Source organism: Triticum dicoccoides, chromosome 2B (assembly GCF_002162155.2).
Source record: "Triticum dicoccoides isolate Atlit2015 ecotype Zavitan chromosome 2B, WEW_v2.0, whole genome shotgun sequence".
In the NCBI taxonomy this organism is placed as follows: Eukaryota; Viridiplantae; Streptophyta; class Magnoliopsida; order Poales; family Poaceae; genus Triticum; species Triticum dicoccoides.
This window is the reverse complement of record NC_041383.1, coordinates 152,458,297-152,480,973: the sequence shown is the minus strand read 5'-3', so window position 1 is coordinate 152,480,973 and position 22,677 is coordinate 152,458,297. Positions and strand designations below refer to the sequence as shown.

The 22,677-nt window shown below is 44.6% G+C and overlaps 2 protein-coding genes across 2 annotated transcripts in view; both read left to right on the top strand.

Annotated features, from left to right (window-relative positions):
* Positions 1–5,099, top strand: part of LOC119367420 — a 23,165-nt gene extending 18,066 nt beyond the window's left edge. Inside the window, exons 2-3 of the mRNA XM_037632937.1 lie at positions 2,123–4,310; positions 4,468–5,099. Coding sequence (XP_037488834.1) covers positions 2,123–4,310; positions 4,468–4,920 — 2,641 coding nt within the window. The 3' untranslated portion in view covers positions 4,921–5,099. The remainder of the gene's footprint in view (positions 1–2,122; positions 4,311–4,467) is intronic.
* Positions 5,100–13,743: 8,644 nt separating this feature from the next.
* Positions 13,744–21,036, top strand: LOC119360701. Its single transcript, XM_037626228.1, has 3 exons — positions 13,744–14,015; positions 18,503–20,470; positions 20,628–21,036. The coding sequence occupies exons 1-3, from the start codon at positions 13,744–13,746 to the stop codon at positions 21,034–21,036; spliced, it is 2,649 nt and encodes an 882-aa protein (XP_037482125.1).
* Positions 21,037–22,677: the final 1,641 nt, after the last annotated feature.

Genomic DNA, 22,677 nt, shown 5'->3' with positions numbered 1-22,677 from the left:
GCCATCTCTCTGTACCCCCAAATTCCGGTTTCTTTGGCGAGCCCGGACCACGTGCACCCCAGGGCCGTCTCCAAAAATTTGGGGCCCTGGTGCAATATGTAAAATGGGGCCCTATTTTTTTTAGTTACATAATTATTGTAATTAAATCATACTCTCACTTAATTATATAACTTTAAATTTGTGTATATTCGTACATATTTTGAAATGTATCAAACATCAATGCTTAAAGAGTAAGGGTAGTACTAAAGAAATAAACTAAACATGTCTCTTCTTAGGTTTTTCAACACTAGAACCATACTACCTCCATTCCTAAAAGTAAGGCCTATTTTGTTTTGTTAAGACATATATTTGTCCAATAATTACTCCATATATAGATGGTTATATGACATGAAATTTGTGTCGCTAGATTCATATTTGAAAGTACTTTGTTATGATAATGATTTTGTATCACATAAACATATATTAAAAGAGTAATTATTGGTCAAAGTCCCGTCTTAACAAAATGAAATACGCATTATTCATTGGAACGGAGGGAGTAGCTGGGATGCATGATTCTTCTTTTTTATAAACCAAACAAATGTAATAACAATGAATTCAAACATTATATAAAATATATGTTTATCATCAAGATAATAAAACAGAAGGAGATCAATCCCTGAATTTTGAACGAGCAGCTATCTTGAAATTCTTAGATGTGTGATAACTTGAGCAACTAATCACTCGATAGATGAACTGATGCACATGTACACAAAAGATGAAAAGAAGAAAATCAATACAACTATTCAATATAGTGTTTGTGAGGATAAACCGATGAAAAGTGTAATTATTCACCATAGTCTTTGTCAAGACAAACTAATGGAGAAAATGTAATTATTCAATACAGTTTACGGAGATGAACATGAATACTCATTATTATAATTATTCAACAAACAAATAGACTAAAGAAAAAGAAAAGAGACAAAAGTAATGCTTGCACGAATCTTAGCATAAAATCAATGACATACGACTTAGATGTGCAATACTTAAAGCACATGTATGTGCTTTAGGAAATAGGCTTTTGGCTTAAGTGCCCTTGAAGTGATAAACCGATCTGTGATATATCCGGGCGCTCTGCCGTCGGCTGCTTCGGCTTGGGGCATTGGCTGGCTGGCGCTGCGACGCTGCCTTGCAAACGCCGTTGGGTCTGCCAGTCGCCGCCTTGCTCCGTGCGGTCGTCTTGATCCGTCGAGCTAGCAGAATTGAATCAGGTTTTTTAGGGATATATAATCGCAATCAGTTGGGCTTGGAGGGAGATATGTCTACAAAAGTACCCCCTCCGTTCTGAATTACTTGTCGCACGTATGGATGTATCTAGATGTATTTTAGTTCTAGATACATCCATTTCAGCGACGAGTAATTTGGAACGGAGGGAGTACTTGCGTATCCAGCCTTTTTTTGGAGAATTCTTTCTTGCGTATCCAGCCTTGTTTTAGGGGAAACACCCAAACCGTATTACTAATGGTTCTGTTTACACAGCCCGGGGGCTCCAAACGCCACATATAGCGGTCATGTATAAAACTCACGACATGTTTTGAGATAACTCCAGAAATTATCGTTCTAAGGTCTGAAATCTCGTTTATGATCATGGCATTTTCTCCAAGATTTCCATCATGAATATTTCGGATCACACCTTGGCAATCAGAGGCTACCTGTACCGACATAACTCCTTGATCTTGAGCAAGGCATAGGCTTCTGTACAAGCTATTGCTTCCCCACATAAGGGATCTTGAGCACCCTCCATAACTAGCGTAACCAGTTTTTTTTTTTTTTTGAGAAACAATTAGCGTATCCAGTTTTTTTTTTTTGAGTAAATTAGCGTATCCAGCTGAATCGATCGAGTTCGCAAGGGAGAATTGGCTAGCGCCAGGCCCATAGAGGCCTTCCTGTCATCCCCGAGCCTCCCATGGATAGTCTGCGGCTTTGGTGCTGCATCTCGTCTCCTTCCTTCTGCCACAAATCGACTGACCCAACATCGAAATCCAGGCAACTTTTTTTACATTTAGCTATTCTGGACCCTAAAAAAAAACTATTCTAGGTTTGTATTATGTCCTTTTCATCTAATGATACCATATTCATATTTCAGGATGTGCAGCCGCGACAAGAACGGACTAGATTATCAACTGTTCTTTAATACCAGAGGAGCATTTAAGCCTATTGGCTGGAGTGGACTGACTGTAATTGCCTGTTTTTGTGGTGTGCTGAAAATCATCTGGATGAAGTATCGGATCGCTAGCATGGTGCTCTTATTGAGTCCAATACTTGTCCGGTCATTATCTGAGGTGTCACCAGGAGTATGGTATCCGATGCGTAGTGCTGCATCACTAGGGAGTCCATTAGTTGCAATCGTATTGCTAGCTCCCTCTATATCAAAAGACCACTCGTTGTTCGAATGGGCAGTGTTCTTAGTACTACTTGGGGCAGTGCTCGTAGCAACAATAAGCAATCTGCACGTCAGAAGAACCAATAAATTTGTGGACAGTCTTCCAGGCAGCAAACAAGAATCTTGGTGTCAAGTTATTATAAACATGTGCATGATTGCTGCTCTAGGGATGCTGGTGTACATGTTTGGTGCACATGAACATGAAACATCAACGATGATCATAATTGAAGTATGTGCACTAGTGATACTGTCATTTGGCAACTTACAGATTCCAGCAGCAGTTGTGCGTGTCATTCTAGCATCAGGTGGGTTTACCCTAGTAGATCGTAGTACTGAGCCTGCATACAATGAAAAACTTGATGGTCAACAAAACATTAAAGCATCTCTAAAAATCTTTTATGGGATTATGCTTGCACAAGGAATACTCTATGCCATGGCCTGCATGTTCGAGTTCTTCTCTTACATCCCTCGAAGATCCCTCGCCTGCCGTGTTGGAGTTAATGCTCAGTGGGGAAAGAAATCTGTCAATATGTATTATGCATATGCGTCAGAGAAATGCAAGCAAGGGGGTGTTCTTGCTCCAAAGAAGATCAGCCTCAGCACCTTTGCCATGGATTCTGTGAAGTCGGATTTTTTTTTGGAGAAATCAGATTCAACCAAAAATCAGCTCTACGGGGTACAAGTGGTGCACAACTTTCTGCAAAGTGAAGTAACCAAGGCACAACTCCTTTCAAAACTCGCCACTTCTAACAAGACGATGACCAGAATAATCAGAATGTTGGATTGGACAAGTCCAAAGGATACAGCTATCAGATTATATGCCGCAAAGGTCATGGTGGAGCTTGCAAAGAATCTCCGTGTTGGCACTATCCCTGGTACAATGCAGCTTGTATCTGCACTTCTTGACGCTGAAAGCAGACTGAAAAGAGGAAATCCACTCTTAGACACCGATGATGAACACGAAGAAAGACAAGCTCCATTTCTGGAAGGTAACCAAGAGCAAGGATATCATCATACGGTAAGGGATGTAGCTGATAACCAAGGGCAAAGGCCCAACCCAGTTCAAGACACTGATGATCTGCTCGAGGAAACACAAAACTGCTCGACCCAACAAGCTTGCAACGACAAACATAACTACATACTCAAATGCTGGCAGTGGATTTCAGAATTACGTCCAATTCCCAATGAACAACCATCGACAGACCATGATCTTCTCCCTGCACTGGCCATGACAATTATTGAAAATCTTGCTGGTTGTGATCAAGACAACTGTGTGGAGATCAGCAAAGCAGCTGATCTTATCTCGAAGATCATAGGATTCACAAGCTACAGAAGTGACACAATGAATACTGATATAGAACAGAAGATCCTACTGAAGTCATCACTGAAGGTACTCCAAAGGCTCACAAGCATTGGCGGGGAAATTGGCATCACACTGCGGTGCAAGATATCGAAACACCCCTTCCTACTGAGTAACCTCTCAGACATCCTTGGAGACGACAAGAGCAGCCAGATATCGAGAAAGTTGGTGGCGGGAATACTCAGAAACATTGCCATTGATGAGAAAACAAGACAGGACATTGGTCGCTTCCAAATGATCATCACCAAGCTGATGCAGACATTTCTCAGTGCAGAAGGAACCATGAGTGCCAATTCTGATCACTTGTCAAGGAAGGTCGCCGGGCAAGCACTGGCAATGCTGACAGTACAAAGTGTTCAAAACTGCTTGGTTATACTGAAGGAGCCAGAGTTCATGAAGGAACTCAAAATCTTGATCCATGATAAACGGTACATATATGTGGCGGCAAGCATGTTGCGTAATCTGTGCCTGCACAGTGAAGCCGAGCTCAGAGACTCAGACCTGAAGGAGCTATGTCATACCTTACGAGAGGTGAGCCCCGCTACTTCAAGCAACAAGTGCTTTACATATATTTGACATGTCATCATGAAAATTTGACCAGTACATTTGCTCATTTAGTTACCACTGTACTATATAGATAAAGCTATACATCATTTTCTTTACTGGTAACGGTACATCTCATTTACAGGTGTGGGAAAGAATAATGGACGTGGATGGGGCAGAACTAGAGATCCTGATTGGGCTTAGTTCACAGATATGTAAAGTTAATCCTAAAGACTTCACCCGTGAACTCGACAATGGTCAGATTAAGCAGAGATTTCTGAAGAGGCTTATCGACACACTGAATGAAAATATGAAACCTAGCACTCATTGTCCTGGGATCAGGAGGGTGATAGTTGAGCAAATCATACACTTGATGGAGTGCAATTCTAGTTATGCAGATTGCTTGAGTGAATTCAGGATGACAGAAGCATTATCAATGGTAGAACAAACACTGTCAGAGGCTGAGGACTACAGGCTCTTCTTGGGTGATGAAGGATTTATGAAGTACAACGTGCCTTTATCCAATTTTGTCGCCATAGCAAAAAAAATGTACGCGTTGCGCTGTGTTATGGCCCAGGCGCAGGAGAATAGGGATTAAGAGTTTAAGACTTTTATAGTAGGGTTTTAGTCCCGTAGAAGGTTTCCCTACTGTATCCATGTCTATTAAGAGTCCAAGTCTATTAAGTTCCTTTTAAAGTTTCTTACCTACCAAGTCATTGTAACCGTGGCTATATAATTTTAGGGAAGATTATTCTGAAAATCAAACAATGAATTAAACTCCAAGTGATCTACGTCCATGTCCTTCCTCGTCCGTATCCATCATGCTTTTTTGTATAAAGGACCACCCGCACCAACGAATTGGCAGAAAAGATCCCGTGCTGATATTATTGTCAAATCTAACCTGTCGCTAGCTGGCCATATGACACGTGGCAAATGCCGCTATCCCATATGGAAGCATGTACTATTCATGTATAGTTCATATGCAACAACAGTTTCCATGAACTACGACAGTACTAGGCAGCGCACATTACAGCCGCCATCCCTGATGGTGATGGCGGCATGTGATGTTCGCAAGGATGAACATAATTCAGAAAATAACAAAAAAAATTGAAAAACATGGAGGATGAAGCGTAATTTGAAAAAACAGTAGAAAAATAAAATAACATATTAAAAAAATTGGCACGAAAGATGATCCAATATTCTAGATGCATGCATATTTTGGTGTTGAGATGACATAGGAGAGCTCTGAAAAACAAACAAATCGAGCAAAAAGAAGCTTAGTACGCTTGAGGATCTTTGGTGCCAAAAATTCCAGATTTTTTATTTTTTTACTATATTTCACAAATTACGGTTCAACCACATAAACGGTATGTGTCAGCATAGGGGATGGTGGCATGTACTGTCGTCCCCGTTCCAAAGCAGTTTGAGCATGAACAGTACATGCCGCCATAGAGGAAGGCCGCATGTGCCATGGTAGGTGGACTTCTACTTTGTCTTTCTTGAATGAATGAAAAATTGTTTGCAGTGAGGATAAAGGATAATCATATCATTTTATCTGTATTTTATTTCTCTGCCTTGTCTTCTACCAGGCATTATTTGTAATTTAAATGCTTATTAATTTGTCTTCAACTGTTTGTGAAACAATGCTGTGGATTATTCAGCTGATTAAGATCAGCACCGCTACAAAACAAACACCTGTGCACAAAATAAGGGTTGCATTTAAAAACAAATAAATAGGGCATCACTATTAAAGAGAAGAAGATGGCATCATGTTACAGCACAGATACTGCAGAATTGCTTCCTACTGATAAGTGTGCTTCGCGCAGACAGGCATGGATATGTTGCAGGAAAGTCTGCAAGTTCCGTGTAAGCACCCAAGAGCCGGTCTCAGATAACTTGTATTTACTTTTTCTGTGGTCAGACCTTCCATTTGCAGCTTCTATAGATCAAATGAGTCCTTTATATTTGCGTCACACTCCTGGTTGTATTCGTTTCGCTGTCACTTCATCGACAGATGTTGGAAAGAGTGCCTGAGGCATAGGGGATAAAACTAGATGACTTAGTAAAATTCCGTCCATGAATATCTAATGTCATCTCTGAATATTCTGATCAAGCTCTGAAGCAATATACTAGTAGTGCCAGAATGGGAAAAAAAAACATGGACAAGCTGATCGATGCACTGAATGCAGATACAAAGCCAGTGCTTGTAATCCAGGAATAATAAGGCAGATAACTAACCACAGGATGTACATCAGTACATGATGCAGTTGAATCATCACTTTGTAAACTATCCCGGGATTGCTAGATGACATGAGCACGTCAAAGGTAGAAACAATGGCTAGCTTACGGGGTTCCCATGAGCAAGCAGGGATCAAGCAGTACTATGGCAATAGCATTACCTCTCCCTCTTTTGGAAGCAGCAGAAGTTGCAGAACAGTTGATGACTGGACATTCACCTTGAAATCAAATCAAACTCCTCCTCCACCACCACCGCTCGACCTGACCGCCCTTGCCCATAGCAGGCCGGTGGCGGAGCTCGATGACGCGGGTGGCGTCGCAGGCCACTGAGGATGCCTCCCCCCTCTGGCCCCACACGCCAGTGGCAAGAGCAGGGCAGCGACGACGAGCTCCACGCGAGGAAGGTGGTGGCTCGGATGACGTGCAGTGCGGCGCGCTTGACACGGCGACGGCGACCTCCAGTGCGTCTTCACGCGGCGGCGGCGGAGAGGCGGGGGTTCGGTGCGGCGTGGGCGCTGCTGTGTATCGCTCGTTGCGAGCAATACACACACACAGCGCGTCGCTCGCGCGAGGCGCTCGGTGGACCGGCCCATTATTGCGCCTCGCTCGGTCGCCAGTAATGTCTAGTAGTATTTTAAACCCTGGTTTGATTTTGTAGAGGCGGTCCGGATCAAAGCCTGAACTCCAACTCCCTGAAGTCGACACCCTATATTCAGTGATCCCGCCCAATTCAAACCCTGAACCTATTTGTCGCACCAGGAAAAGGACAACCCCGACCGAGATAACCTACTCCTTTTTTTTTGCGGGGCGGGATAACCTACTCCTCTTACGGACTATTCAGACACACGCGTCATATCCATCTTTCTTCCCTTTTTCTTTACGTCTCTCTCACCTCACAACAGATCCGTTAAAAAAACCTGACTACATAATAGGCACGACCAATCCTGTGCACGCTTGCTTGGGTCCGGCACCGGCCGCAGTAGCTAGCAAGGTGGCTCAACGGGAGCCATTTTTGCGGTTCTGACCTGAGAAGAGAGTCGACAAAGAAAGGAGAGGAGTGCCAATGAGGTGCGGCGTGGTTGCAGGTTGCGCCACTGGCCGGAGTGGAATCGTAGGGGGGGGGGGGCGTGGAGTGCAGGTCGATCTCAACGGTGACGACACGGTTGACTGCGCCCTGGGGAGGCGAGCGGCAGGCTGGTTCCAGAACTGACCTCAAGTATGGTGTTGCATGTGCAGAGCGCGATGTGACGCGCGGTGACATTGTGGATGCGCAGTTGCCGAGAAGGTGTTGTGCCCACGTCTTATATAACCGGAACCTCCCGTCCCACACGGCCGCACGCCAGTGCCGGCTGCTCATTCGCATTTGCTCTTTTTTAAAATTTTGAGTTTTTCTAACAAGATTTTTCTATGAATTCGCAAATTTGAAAACGTTCGCTAATTCAAAAAAGTTCATAAATTTTAATAAAAATTGTGCAAACAAATTTATTGGTATCAAAATATGTTCTTGATTTTGAAAAATCTTCGCGAATAAAAAAAGTGAACAGTTTTTGAAAATTGTGAACTATTTTGAAAACACAAACATTGTTTAAAAACGTGAACATTTTCTAAATTTTTTGAACATTTTCAGAAATTGTGATTTTTTAAAATCCGAAAACAATTTATAACACTAAAACTTTTAAAAAATGTGAACAAATTTTGAAATTTGTGAAAAATTTCTGGAAATTGTGGTTCTTTCTGGAAAACACAAAAGCTTTCCAAGACTGTGACAATTTTTGAAATTTGTGAACATTGAAAAAATTTGGGCATTTTTTAGAGAACGTGGACATTTTTTGAAATTGTGAACAGTTCTTGAAAAATAAGAACATTTTTTGTAATCCAAATCATTGTTTAAAATTTCAAACATTTTTAAGATTCTGAACATTACTGAAATTTATGAATTTTTGAAAAAGACAAAATAGTGAAGAAAAGAGAAGAAGAAGAAACAGAAATAAAAGAAAACAAGGCCGGTAAAGAAAACAATTGAAATAAACCGAAGAGAAAACCAGCTAGAAGCTTCGAAAAACCATGGATAAAAACAGCTAGAGCACCCTCCCTGCTCCCCGCTAATGGACCGGCCTACCAAGAGCGATATAGTGGGCGATCACTTTAATATGTATCGTAATAAGTGATACATATTATTTGCGACGGTGAAATCACTAATTAAGAAGTACTCACTCCAGAGACTACTCTCATCTCTCCAGGTTGCGACAAGTGACGCACTACGGGCCTGTTTGGTTCCCAGCCTAAGGTTGCCACGCCTAACTTTAGTCATGCCACAACATCTTAGGCATGTGTTTGGTTCATTGCCACACTTATGGCATGCCACACTTTTCTAGTTGTATGGCCCACATGTCATAGTGATGCGACCTGTTGTAGTATAGACACTAAGGTCGTCGATGTTTCGCCAGAAGCCGATTGTGTCCAAAAGTACATATATGTCAAAGTGCCCGCTGTTAAGTTACGTAGATGAGCAACCGCTCATAAAAGATACATGCATGCACGCTGAATCGTTGCAGACCATGTGCATTTGGAAAGATGAGAAGCATGTTCAGGTTGAGATGATACTTTCTTGTGCGTTAGACTTTCATGCATTAGACTTTCATGCATTAGAAGAAAAACAAGGAAAAGAATATTCCAACTATTTTGGTGAGCCACGTTTACAAGAAGGCATCAAGGAGTCCATGATGTATCTTGTGTGTTTGCTAACCAAGATCAGTTGCTACGTGAGGATCAAATATATATATTATTTCGTATTCCTCTTCTTACCATGGAAAGAGCGTGTATGGAATGGATTGTTAATACGTGATCAGCTTACATTAAAAGAAGTCGTATGGGGCCCACCTGCGGATAGAGATGCACTTGATGATGTATGGCGCATCAGTCCATATTAGTGCACGTTATGTTATTTAAATTGGCTTGTAAAAGATTGCATGCTTGCATGCAAGTCATCCGGACGGTAGAGTCCAAGTCAGTTTAAAGTTTATTTATTTTTTTGTGTTGCCGGGCAAGTCTAGGATAGAAATATATTTGGTTTCCAACTTTGTTAGGTGTCGGCTGATATATAAAGCCAAGGTGCGTCACATGTAAGAGGAGGTTATATTTTTATGATAGACACGATGTGTTTTTAGGGTAAATACATGTATCGAGTTTTGGGGGAAGCTGTCTAAAAATCTCTAAGTTTTGGAGGAAGGTTTAGAAAATCTCTGTGTTGCGATTTCTCTTCATGGAAATTGTTTTGTGCGTGAGTACCGTCGTCGAGACTGGTTTTCTCGTGCTGAGCCGTAAGGTTCAAACCCTCTACTTCGTGTATATCGCGTGCGCGGGCGAGAGGTTGCTACTACTGAAGGTGGAGGGTCGTGAAAGATCGGGCTGCAACAATAGATCGGATCTCACAACGAGGTTTGGTCTACATCACATAGGCTCAATTTTTTTGCCAAATCTTGCCACACTTGTGGTGGCCATTTTGTTAGTCACACTTTTTCTGACAGCCATACTTTGCCTAGGTTAGTTGTGGCAAAGTTACGCATGAACCAAATAGGCCCTACATGTGCGTCACCTGTCGCAACCTAGGAGTTTTCCCTTTTTTCATCGATCTATTTGCTCAAAATATTTTATCTCTAAAACCGTGCGTCCAAATCTCGAACCGTTTTCACTGTTGGATTTCTCGTGTCGAGATCTTCAAAATCAGGTCCCATATTGATAGGTTTTGACTTTTTTTTAAACGACGAAAAAACCGAACCGGGAGCACGTGTTTTTCCTTTTCGGAAGCCTTTTCTGAGAGGCACGACTGTGTCTCTCGCAGAAGCAAAATCGTGCCTCTCGCGAAAGAAAAAAAAAGAGAAAATGCGGGTTTTTTTCGTTTTCGATAGGCACGGCCGTGCCTCTTGCGGAAGTAAAACCGTGCCTCTTATGGAAGGAGAAAAATATATTTTTTTCATTTCCGAGAGGTATGGCCGCCTCTCACGAAAGCAAAAACCATGCCTCTTGCGGAAGGAAATTTTTTTAGAGAAAACATGTTTTCTTTCCATTTTTGAAAGGCACGGCTAGAGGAAGTAAAACAATGCCTCTCGGGGAAGCAGAACCGTACCTCTCTTACGGAAGCAAAACCGTGCCTCTCCTGCAAAAAAAAACGTGTTTTTTTTTCATTTTTAAGAGGTACGGCCATGCCTTTCGCGGAAGCAAAATCGTGTATCTTACGGAAGCAAAATCGTGTCTTTTATAGAAGCAAAAAATAACTGTGTTTTTTCACGCAAAAAAATTGAATTGTTTTCTGTCGAAAAGCTAGAAATGACCGGTGAAAAACTGAATAGTCGAGAAAAAGGAAAAAAGCATCTAAAAACCCAAAAACGCGTGCGGAATAATAAAACAAACAAAATTCTAAGGAAGCACCCAGAGCGCGACATGTGGCGACAGCTGAGAGTGCGTCCTAAGTGGTCGTTGGGAGGCTCCTGAAGGAGCGCTTGACAACTAGTTGCTCTATTGTGACTGTGTGATTGCTAATGGTTAGGTACGCCCGTGGGCTGGGTTTGCCACATGGCATGTCGGCATTTTTTTTATTGTTTTCTCATCATATGAGAGGCGCCAGGTCCGTCAGTGGTATTTTTGGCTCCACGGACCGAAGATAACTAACAGAAATCACATATGTGCTTGGTGGAAGAGTTTAGACGTACCCCTCATATGTGCTTGGTGGAAGAGTTTAGACGTACCCCTCATATGTGCTTGGTGGAAGAGTTTAGACGTACCCCTCAAAAGAAAAAGGAAGAGTATAGACGTCCATTATTATAAGATGATATTGCATACATTCCCATTTCCATGGTGCCTAACTAAAGCTCTCTGAGGACGTTAGTATAGAACTGATGTTCCATATCAGGGTACCCGGTGCACGAAGTGTTCCCTAATATATTTTTGGTACCATGAGTTGAGAAAAGAAATAAAGAGAAAATAGAGTCACGGTACGGGCCATTGGCTAAAAATGTTTGTTGCGTTCGTGATATTTTGGTGTGATCGATCCATGAGCGAAACCGAACAGATAGGGCAATATTAGGGCTTGTCAATGGAGATGGTCAGGAAAGTCTGTAATCCGGCGTAGTGAGGGGGTGGCGCTACAACTCGCCAAAACGAACTCGCATCGCCTGATTTGGTTTTGAGTAGGAAATAGGACAACTGCAACCCTAGTTAATCCTTGGCACAAAACCTCCGCGAGGGCCGTCCCCTACAGTCCTACTGTACTCACGGCCGGGAAGCAGGAGCGAAATCTCCGCGTTGCGCGGCCTATCCCTTGCACCGCCGGGGTGGCAGTGTCGCAGAGCGCATGTGCGTCTCCTCCGCGCGGCTGTAGTCTGCGAGAAGGAGCCACTTCTACATGCCGCCCTCGCTCTGCTCAGGGCCCGCCGCGGAGACGCGCACCTGCCTTCTCTTTCCCGCGCCCACACGCGGCTAAAGCCCGACACCGCGTCACCGTCTAGCCATGTTCGTCCGGAGATGCTCAGCTCGCTGGATGCCAAACCAGTGATGGACGAGCGACTTTTGGTGCCCCTGTCAATGGCATCATCGCAATGGCGTGGTGTGTTGTGTGCAGCTGTGCAGCAGGATTCGCACGGAAGGAGCGCAAAGAAGACGCGCCTGCCTGCTGCGAGGGGACAGATACCCAGTTCTCTCAGCTCATCGAGCGCACGGGGTTACTTTCTTCTGAGTAGTGGGAGTCATGGCTAGCTAGTATAGCTAGCTAAATGCTTGGAATTAGCGTCTTAAGCCAACGGGCGAGTAATGACCAAAGGGCGATGCCCAGTTCTCTCGGCTCATCGAGCGTACGAGGTTGCTTTCTTATGAGACGTGGGCATCATGCCTAGCTAGCTAAATGCTTGGAATTAGCGTTGTACTATAAGCCAAAGGGCGGGTAATGACCTGTCAGCACACGTAGACTGTGTATGTGCGGGTGTTGACGCGGTCGTCGCCACGAGCAGTTGTGCTGTGTTAGTGGCCGTAGTGGGCTTAATGGTAGAGGTATCAAAAAATGCTACACTTACGGAGCTGCGGACCGGCCCGTGATTAGTCCTGGCGCCTCCACCTCAGCCCCGTAAGTGTTTTCCGTAGAAAATTCCCGTAAGTGTAGCATTGCTCGTAGAGGTAGTGGCACAGGTTCTCGCCACGGCTGTGGTTCTGCAAGTGTATATATACCCAGCCTCTGAGCTAATACAAGTGTGTTGAATCCCAAATCTCATTTACATGACCGATTGGCCTTTTCTTGTCACATTTTTTTAAATATTACTTAAAAAGTTTAAGTATTACATCCGGCTTTTGCATAACTAAAATGCACATAGCCAAAACCCAAGTACAAATTCAAAAAGTATAGCACATCTGACTGGATCAAAGCTCTATACATAGACTCCACCGAGAATTTACCACTCGTGTGTAGGTTTCAACGAAATTTATCGGCTCCTTGTGACAGTTGCACCAAGAACAGACGTTGGACCAAATTGTTCCACGATTCAAGTCTGGGACCAATTAAATCTCTTCTGAACGTCACATTAGGCGGAAAGGATTTCAAAACCGTGACAATAGTATCACCCTTATGACACACAATATTGTATCGAGTAGGATATTGTTCCTGGAGAGCCTAGTCACTTACTTATCCCCTAATCTAATTCTTAGTAACTATTAGACCAGCCCAAAAGTGTGAGCCCTGAGACTTTCAGTATACTTGGGACACTGACATGTAATCCCTCTGAACATTGAACATACAGTTGCACTGCACATACGATAACTATCAGTCATCGGTGGTTCCATGCCTTCATCTGCATGAGACAGTGTGCAGAGCGGTGAAGCACGGCCGGGGCCGGTGGCTGTGGTGATTCTGCAGCGGAATCAAAGTACCTTCACGCACGCAGTGCGCGTCTGGTTTTCCTTCTTTTTCCACAGCGTTTACGCGGTAGCAATGAGCGAGGAACAGGAGGGCGCCTTTGGCGTTGCTGGCCCACCCCATTGACCGGCGAGTCATCGCACCGACGCACTGTACAATTTTACTTGAATCAAAGGCCTTTATGTTCCTAGGAATCTACTTTACCCATTGTCATCCGGTGAAGCCATTTACACAAGTGAGATAGGTTTTCTTCTTTGAGCTTGAGCGGAGGTGCTAAAGGGGTCAATGGCCAACGGCGGAGGCGGCGGTGGCGGCGGTGAGCACCTTGTCCAGATAACAGCCGGCGGCGGCGCCGGGCAAGGCAAGGATGCCGCGCCGGAGAAATGGCTGAATCGCTTCGTTCTTGCCTTTGTGCTGATGGAGAGGCTGGGCAACGCGCTTGGCACGCTGGCATTCACGTGGGCCACCGTCGTCCTGCTCGGCGGCTACGCCAGCAAACTCACCTCCGATGGTGATTTTGCGTTCGCGACAACCTTAATTTTCTTAGAGGCCGTAAGGTATGTAGGAGTATGTACGTACGTATATATATGCCGTTATACAGCACCTGGGTTGGTAGCAACTTAGCATTCCAAAAATATGTTTGCAGGCTGCAGCCTACAAATTTTACTCTTACATCTTTTTGAAAAGGAGGGTATCCCCGGCCTTTGCATCGGAAAGATACATGTGGCCAAAATTTAACTCTTACATCCCTCTTGCAGTACTGTCAAAAAAAAAACAAGCATCGCGGTTGCGGATCTAGAACCAGTCACTTTTTTCTTCATTGCCAGAAATTCAATAAAAGAAACATGCAAGAAGCTTAGCACCTATAGAGCAAAAAGGCGGTAGAGAAAGGAAAATGTTTGGAGACGGTGCGTCGGCCGAAGCTCCGACCGGTCACCCGCTACCCCGCGCTCCTATGTCGTGGGTCCATGCGAGATGAGCCCCGCATCGCCCCTACCCGCTGCAGCCCAATCTCGCCGTTGAGGTCGTCGTCCACCGCACGGCCAATGATTTCCCCATCCGCAACTTAGGCAATTCTCCTAGTGCACAATCTCCAGCTCCAGTAGTTTTCCCAGCTCCGGTGGACGAGTTGCATAACTGCGGCGGCGAGGCACACCCAAGGCACGAGAAGCTGCGACGACGGGGTGCACTTGACATGGGGATGGTATGGGAGGGGACATCACCGGAGCTGCGAGCTACCAGTGGCGGAGCTTGGCCCAAAAAACTGGGCGGGCCGACAGTAGGAAAGAACTATTGGGATGGTGTTTCATGGCCCAAAAGTAAGTATACACTACAGAAAAATCGAATGGGCTGGGCGGGCCACGGCCCATTCGGCCTTGCTGTAGCTCCGCCACTGCGAGCTACAACCAGCTCCCCAACTGGCGTTGTGTTTTGCTACATGCGACCGTGAAGATGAATCCCGCAGAAGAAAAAAGCTACAACCGGGAAACCAAAAAGCTACAACTCAATGACCATTTTACTACAAGCGGCGAAGGTGAAGCTGTGGACGGACGGCGACAGTGAGCGTCGGGGCTGCGACGACGAGCAGTGGGGCGTGGAAGCTAGAACCTCATGCGCCAGAGCTGCAACTGCCCGCAAAAAAGCTACAACCAGCGGCCAATTTTTGTTGCATCAGTTCATGGTAGCTGCGACCCCAACAACGGTAGCGATGGCATTTTGTTGCAAGCATCGTCGTTTTTGCTACTACTAAAGATGTTTTTGCTACATCCATTTACAACTTAGCTGGGACCCGCCGATGGCGATTCGACATTTTTGTTGCAACCATGTGGATTATTGCTACTACCATCGACCTTTTTTGCTACATCCGTTCTTCATGACAGCGAGACGCCCGGCGGTAGTTTCCTGTGAATCCCGGCAACGGGATCCAGTGTCGGCCAAGGATGGCACGGGCGAGATTTAGATCGTGCGGGATTCCGGTTAGGGACGAATGAAGGATCGGATCTGAATGGCTGGGAGCAAATAATTGAACGGACAGGGTGCGAGCGGTCCAAAGTTTGGGCCGGCGCCAGCGCCTATCAACCCCCTAGAGAAAGCATAGCAATGACAGGCAGGGCTGCAATATGCAAATACCAACGACAGGGCCATAATTCCGGCTAGTCGCTGATATTCACACATGGTCTTTAAAAAGGGCGATGTTATGCGTCGGCTGGTGGATCTTTTGAAAACATTCACTGCCGCGCATGCTGTTAGATGTTATGCCATCGTGCGGGAGAGCAACATCTTTCACCATTGCAATAGAGTTGTTGTTGCAGAAATCTTTGCAATAGAGGTCTTGTTATTACAGAAATCTTTGTAACACATGTCTTGTTGCAGAAAACCTTTGCAGCAAAAATCTTGTTGCGGTTTATTTTTCAGAAGCACCATAGTTGTCTCTTCACCATTATCCATGTTGCAGAAGCACCATCATTGTTTATGCAACATTGCCCGTGTTGCAGAAGCACCATCGGTCGGCCGTGCTCCCATGGTCGCCTCGCTTCGCTTCTTCCTGCCTTCTGGTCGGATGTCGCCGTAGCAGCCACTAAGCACTCGCTCCAGCACCGCCTGTCACCGACCCTCTGCCTCGCGCAGCTCCGGTTGCCGCTCGCTGATGACGAAGAGCTTGCTTCATCGGCCCTCCACCTGATCTCCTTCCTTCTCCTCCACCGTGCCTCCCTTCTTGAGCTAGCGCCATCATCCTTTGATTTGTCGCAGCTCACGCCCCCCATGGCAGCAGGCGCCGGCTGCCTTTGGTTGTTGGGTTGTGGATGGGATGAAACTAGAGATGGATAAGAACGTGGGCTGTGGATGGCTGTCACTGGCTCGCAGGGAAGAGTCTAGAAAGAAACTGTTACATCGTGGACGGCGATAAGCGAGGCATAAAATTGCAGCATCCATCAGGTGATAGGAAGCATTTCCCCTTTAAAAAGGCAGATCCGCACACATCTTTCGTAAAGATTCCAGATAACCCACACACTACAGATTTCACATATTACACACACATCACATCATTACGGATCTCACATGTTACACCGCAAAATACAACACATTTACACATATATCACAATTAAAGATCACATGGTAGCTTTACATAAATATATTATTCAAGTTTATTGAGTGTAAATGCAAGCTATTATATGAGTTAAACTGAACTAGTGGCACAAACAGTAGTTCTGCACAAACTATTGATCTCGGCGTCGATCATAAACCGAAGCCCTGCAAAAGAAAAGAAAGCACCATTGATCACAACAAAGATCGATCACATCAAACAGAAGCACAAGCGTACAAATTGAAGAGGCATGTGTGATCAAAAGAACAACAACAAAATCTTTACATTTTTCTGTTGCTAATCTTTGAAAAAGAAAAGGCACTGCTGCAAAATTACAGTAGTTAATATGCTGTTGGGTTTTGCAAACCATAGGGAGGAGAAGAATTAATTAGTGACTTTGATATATCATGGTAAATAACAAACATTGTTAGTAACACTAGATATCCCCTTGCCAAAAAAAAAGTAACACTAGCTATCAACCTGTGTGGATCCATGGGCTACACTTAGGTATATCATTTGCTAGAAATGTGGCCGTTTTACAATGTCTAGGACTCTAGCTAGGTACCATTCTGTCCACTCCAGTATTATATCGTGAAGACATCTGTACAAATGAGAGTGGCTTTTTTACTCCTGGGTGTACTCAAATCCCTTATGAAGGCGTAATTTCGAAAAATACTGAAATTTTGTGACATCAAATATGCTCAAACATTTTAGCTGCTTGCAAACTTTTGAGCACCGATTTTGTGGAGTCTTAGAACGAGAAGAGGACAAGAGACAAATCCATTGCGGACAACACATAAATAACATTCAATAAAGCAAAGTCATTACGAACTGCACAAGCACACAGGCCTCAGCCCATGGCCTAACGGGATTACTCACACATTGCAACCAAATCACAGATGGAAAACATTGTAGATGGCATTGATGAAAGATGAGTGACTGTAGAGTCTTACAATGTCCCGGCATGCGATGGATCGATTACAAGTATGGCAAACTATCGGGAGGATGCCTACGAGGATGGAGATGGCAGTGACTAGGGTTTTGGGTGGTCGTGATGATAATGGCGATCTTTCTCCTCTGTGGAGGTTGTTTCGGGCCTCTCTATTACGAATGAGCCTTGAGGCTTTTATGAAGTGTGTCAGGGCTAACGTCACGAAGCCGGCGGCACCTGGTACAAGCGTTCACGCTCGTACCAGACGTCATCTCTGCTCTTGTTAGCCTGTGGTGCCTCCCTTTGATATGACTTGATCTCCTCACATCATATTTCCATATTTATCTCCATTTTGGTCTTTTTCCCACAGAAACAAAAAAAAACAAAGGGAACTACAATCTTTTGCATTTATTAGTCATTAGTGATAAGATCTAAGTGATTTTCTCAGAATATCCGGTATTATCCGGTTCAAACAATGGAGGAATTAGTGTAAAAAATACACTCATAATTATACACTGTCGACATGTCATCAAGAATTATCATTAGCAGTCACTCTTACCATGGGTTGGCTATAAGATTAGCCATATTTTCCATCTTCTTTCTTTCACTTTCACTGCATTTACTCTATTTGCTTTGGAGCACGTGTGAAGGTGGTTCAGTTACTTTTTTTCCATCTCTCCTTCACATAGGCAAACCCAAACCCACACCCCTTTAAACATCTCTTAGGTTTGTGATTTGTATTATGTTCTTCTTATTTAAGCATACCATATACATATTTCAGGATGTTCACCCGTGACAACAATAGACTAGATTATCAACTGTTCTTCAATACCAGAGGAGCTTTTAGGCCTCTTGGCTGGAGTGGACTGATTGTGATTGCATGTTTTTCTGGCATTCTGGAATTCCTCTCAAAGCTCCTCTGGAAGGACTTGATGATGGTCGATGTGCTCTTATTGGCAGCGGCACTACTACTACTTGCACTTGGCCGGTTAATAACTGTTTTGTTTCAAAGAGCTCTGAAACGACTCATATACAATTGGATGTCGTGCCGCATCATTGTGGACTCTATGGAGTCCATTAGTTGCAATCGTATTGCTAGCTCCCTCTATGTCAAAAGACCGGTCCATGATTCAATGGGGAGTGTTTGCAGTACTACTTGTGGCAGTGGTCATAGCAACAATAAGCAATCTGCGCTACAAAAGAATCAGCAAACTAGTAGACAATGTTCTAGGCAGCAAACAAGAATTTTGGCGCAAGGTTACTATAAACCTGTGCATGATTGCTGCTCTAGGGATGCTGATGTACATGCTTGATGAAAATGAGAGATCTATGATGATCACATTCGAGGTATGTGCCCTATTGATAGTGTCATTTGGCAACTTACAGATTCCAGCAGCAGTTGTGCGGGTCATGCTAGCATTAAATGAGCTTAGCCAGCCTGCTGCATATGATGAAAGCAAGGATGGCCAAAAAAACATTAAAGCCTCTTTAAGAATCTTCTATGGGATGGTGCTTGGACAAGGAATACTCTATGCCGTGGCCTGCATGTTTGAGTTCTTTTCTTTCATCCCTCGAAGATCCCTCATCCGCGGTGGTGGATTTAAAGGTCAGTGGGGAATGAAATCTGTCAATATGTATTACGCATTTGCGTCAGAGAAATGCATGCAAGGGGGTGTGCTTGCTCCAAAGAAGATCAGCCTCAGCACCTTTGCCATGGGTTCTGTGAACTCGGATTCATCCAAGAATCAGCTCGCCGGGATACGAATGATGCACAACTTTATGCAAAGTCAACCAACCAAGGCACAACTCCTTTCAAAACTCGCCACTTCTACCAAGACGATGGCCAGAATAATCAGAATGTTGGATTGGACAAGTCCAAAGGATACAGCTATCAGATTATATGCCGCAAAGGTCACTGCAGAGCTTGCAAAGAACCTCCGTGCAGGCACTATCCCTGGTACAATGCAGCTTGTATCTGCACTTCTTGACGCTGATCGCAGACTGGAAAGAGGAAACCCACTCCTAGACACTGATGATGAACACGAACGAAGACAAGATCCAGTTCTGAATACAGAAGATAGCAGAGAGGTGGCTGATAACCAATTCCAAACACAAGCTCAACTTCGGGACACTGATATCCTGCTGGAAACAGAAAGCAGATCAACCCAAGAAGTTGGCATGAACAAACAGAACTCGTGCGTGCTCAGATGCTGGCAGCATATTTCAGAATTCTGGTCAATACCCAAGGAACAGCTGCAGACAGACCACGATCTTCTACCTGCAATAGCGATGTCAATTATTGAAAGTCTTGCTGGTGTTGACCAGGACAACTGTGTGGAGATCAGCAAAGCAGCTGACCTCATCCCGAAGATCATAAGATTCACAATCTGCAGAATTGACACGATGAATACCAAGGCACAACCAGAGATCCTGCTCAAATCATCACTGAAGGTGCTGCAAAGGCTCACAAGCATTGGCAGGGAAATCGGCATCACACTGCGGTACAAGATAACAGAACACCCCTTTCTATTGAGTAACTTCTCAGACATCCTTGGAGATGGCAAGAGCAACCACATATCGAGAAAGTTGGTGGCAGGAATCCTCAGAAATATTGCCGTTGATGAGAAAACAAGGCAGAACATTGGTCGCTTCCAAATGATCATCACCAAGCTGATGCAGGCATTTTTCAACTCAGAAGGAACTATGAGTACCAATGCTGATCACCTGTCACGGAAGGTCGCCGGGCAAGCACTGGCAATGCTGACAATACAAAGCGTCCAAAACTGCTTGGTTATATCGAAGGAGCCAGGGATCATGAAGGAACTCAAAATCTTGATCCATGATAGAAGGTACATATATGTGGCGGCAAGCCTGCTGCGTAATCTGTGCCTGCATGCTCGATCCAAGCTCAGAGAGTCAGACTTGAAGGAGCTATCTCATACCTTGAGAGAGGTGAGCCCTGCTAATTCGAGCAACAAGTACACTATTAGAGATGGGTAATAAAATTTACCATGTTTTGTATGTTCTTGTGCGCAAGGTTTCAGTAAAATTTTGATCTTTATTTTTGCTCACTCATTTACCACTGGACTATAGATAGAGATATACATCAGTTTTTAACTGATAATGATACATCTCATTACAGGTGTTGGAAAGAATACTGGACGTGGATGGGGCAGAACTAGAGATCCTGATTGGCCTTAGTTCACAGATATGTAAAGTTATTCCTGAAGACTTTACCAGAGAACTAGACAATGGTCAGATTAAGCAGAGATTTGCGAAGAGGCTTGTCGACACAGTGAATGCAAACATGAAACCTAGTGCTCATTGTCCTGGGATCAGGAGAGTTATACTCGAGCAAGTTATACACTTGATGGAGTATAATTCTCGCTATGCGGATTGCTTCAACGGATTCGGGATGATAAATGCACTATCAAGGGTAGAACAAACACCATCAAAGGCTGAAAACTACATGCTCTTCTTGGGAGATGCAGGATTCATGGAGTACGACACGCCTCTCTCTGATCTTGTGGCCAGGGCAAAAGAATTTATGGGCTGTGACTGACTACGAGGCACTAATAGATGGTAGTAGGACTTCTACTTTGCCTTTCTACAATGAATAAAGAATTGTTGCAGTGAGAATAAAGGATAATCATATTGTCTATCAGTAATAGTTTAAATGCTTCTCCATTTGTCTTCAAATGTGCGCGAAACAATGTTGTGGATGATTTAGGTGATTAGTACTCCAACTGGTTTTAGGAAATCGCTGTTTGGCATAAATATTTCACATAAATTCTCATAAGGTCGGTAGCGATACAAAACAACAAACGTTTGCGCTCAAGACAATGGTCATATTTTAAAAGAAAGTAAACTGGTCATCACAGTTGAGGAGAAGAAGATGTCATTATGTTACAGTACAGATACCATACGATAGGTTTGCTTCGCATGGACAGGCATGGGTATGTTGCAAGAAAGTCTAGTGCAAAATCTTCGTAAGAACCCAAGACCGGTCTCAGATGACTTGTATTTACTTTTCTGTGGTCAGACCTTCCACTAGCAGCTGTCAGAGATCAAATGAGTCATTTATATTAGCATCACACTCCTAGTTGTGTGTCACTGTAATTTCATCGACCGATGTTGGAAAGGGTGGGTGACAACTGTGGCGCAGGGGATAAAACTAGATGACTTAATCAGATTCCGTCCATGAAGATCTAACATCATTTCTGAATAGTCTGACCAGGCTCTGAGGCAAGATACGATGTGTGGAGAAGCTGATCGATGCACTGAATGCAGATACGAAGCAAACTGCTTGTAATCCAGGAATGACAGGGCAGATAACTGACCACAAGATGTCCATGATGCAGTTGAATCCTCACTGTAAACTATTCGGTGATTGCCAGATGACAGGAGCGCGTGAAAGGTGGAAACAATGGCTAGCTTACGGGGTTTCCATGAGCAAACAGGGATCAAAGGAATACTGTAGCATTACCTCTCTCTCGGGAGCAGCAGAAGTTGCAGAACATCTACAGTTGATGGATGGGAACTCAACTTGAAATCATAAAGCATGCTCATCCAGCTCCTCCTCCTCCATCACCGCTCGACCTTGCCGTCCCCTCGCCAACAGCAGTCCGGTGGCGGAGCTCATGGCGCGGGTGGCGGCGCAGCCCACGGAGGCCACAGACGACGCCTCCCCCCTCTGGCCCCACATGCCTGTGGCAGGCGCAGTGCAGCGACGGCTAGCACCACGCGAGCAAGGCGGTGGCTCGGATGCCGTGCAGCGCGGCGCGCTTGGTACGGCGACGGCGACCTCCGGTGCGTCTTCCCGCTGCGGCGGCAGAGCGGCGGGGGATACGGTGCGGTAGCGAATGGGCGGGCGGGTACGGCGACGGGCTGGGTTCGCCACATGGCCCATGAGCTTTTGTGTTCTCACAAAGAAACAAGGGAAAGACTTCTTATCTGTAGTCTGGTAACAAACCAACGCCAGACCACACAGTATCCATCGATTTCAGTTCAATCCTACGGTAGAGACATCAAACACTAGCCCTTGCTTTATAAAATATTAAATGTTAATTCCTCTCAGCCGGTGCTAATCACCCGTATGTCACGCATGCATGATTGCATATTCCTTATTTTTCCGGTCTGATCCGTCTCTCCCGTTATCCTCTCCCTCTTTTAAACATCATAAACATTGCCGCATCTATCCTCT

Bases quoted from the DNA above. Each gene is read 5' to 3' on its own strand.
- LOC119360701 (XM_037626228.1), top strand. From the start codon at position 13,744: ATGGCCAACGGCGGAGGCGGCGGTGGCGGCGGTGAGCACCTTGTCCAG. The intron at 14,016-18,502 runs GTATGTAGGAGT...CTGAAACGACTC, and splicing joins ATTTTCTTAGAGGCCGTAAG to ATATACAATTGGATGTCGTG. The intron at 20,471-20,627 runs GTAATAAAATTT...GGTGTTGGAAAG, and splicing joins AAGTACACTATTAGAGATGG to AATACTGGACGTGGATGGGG.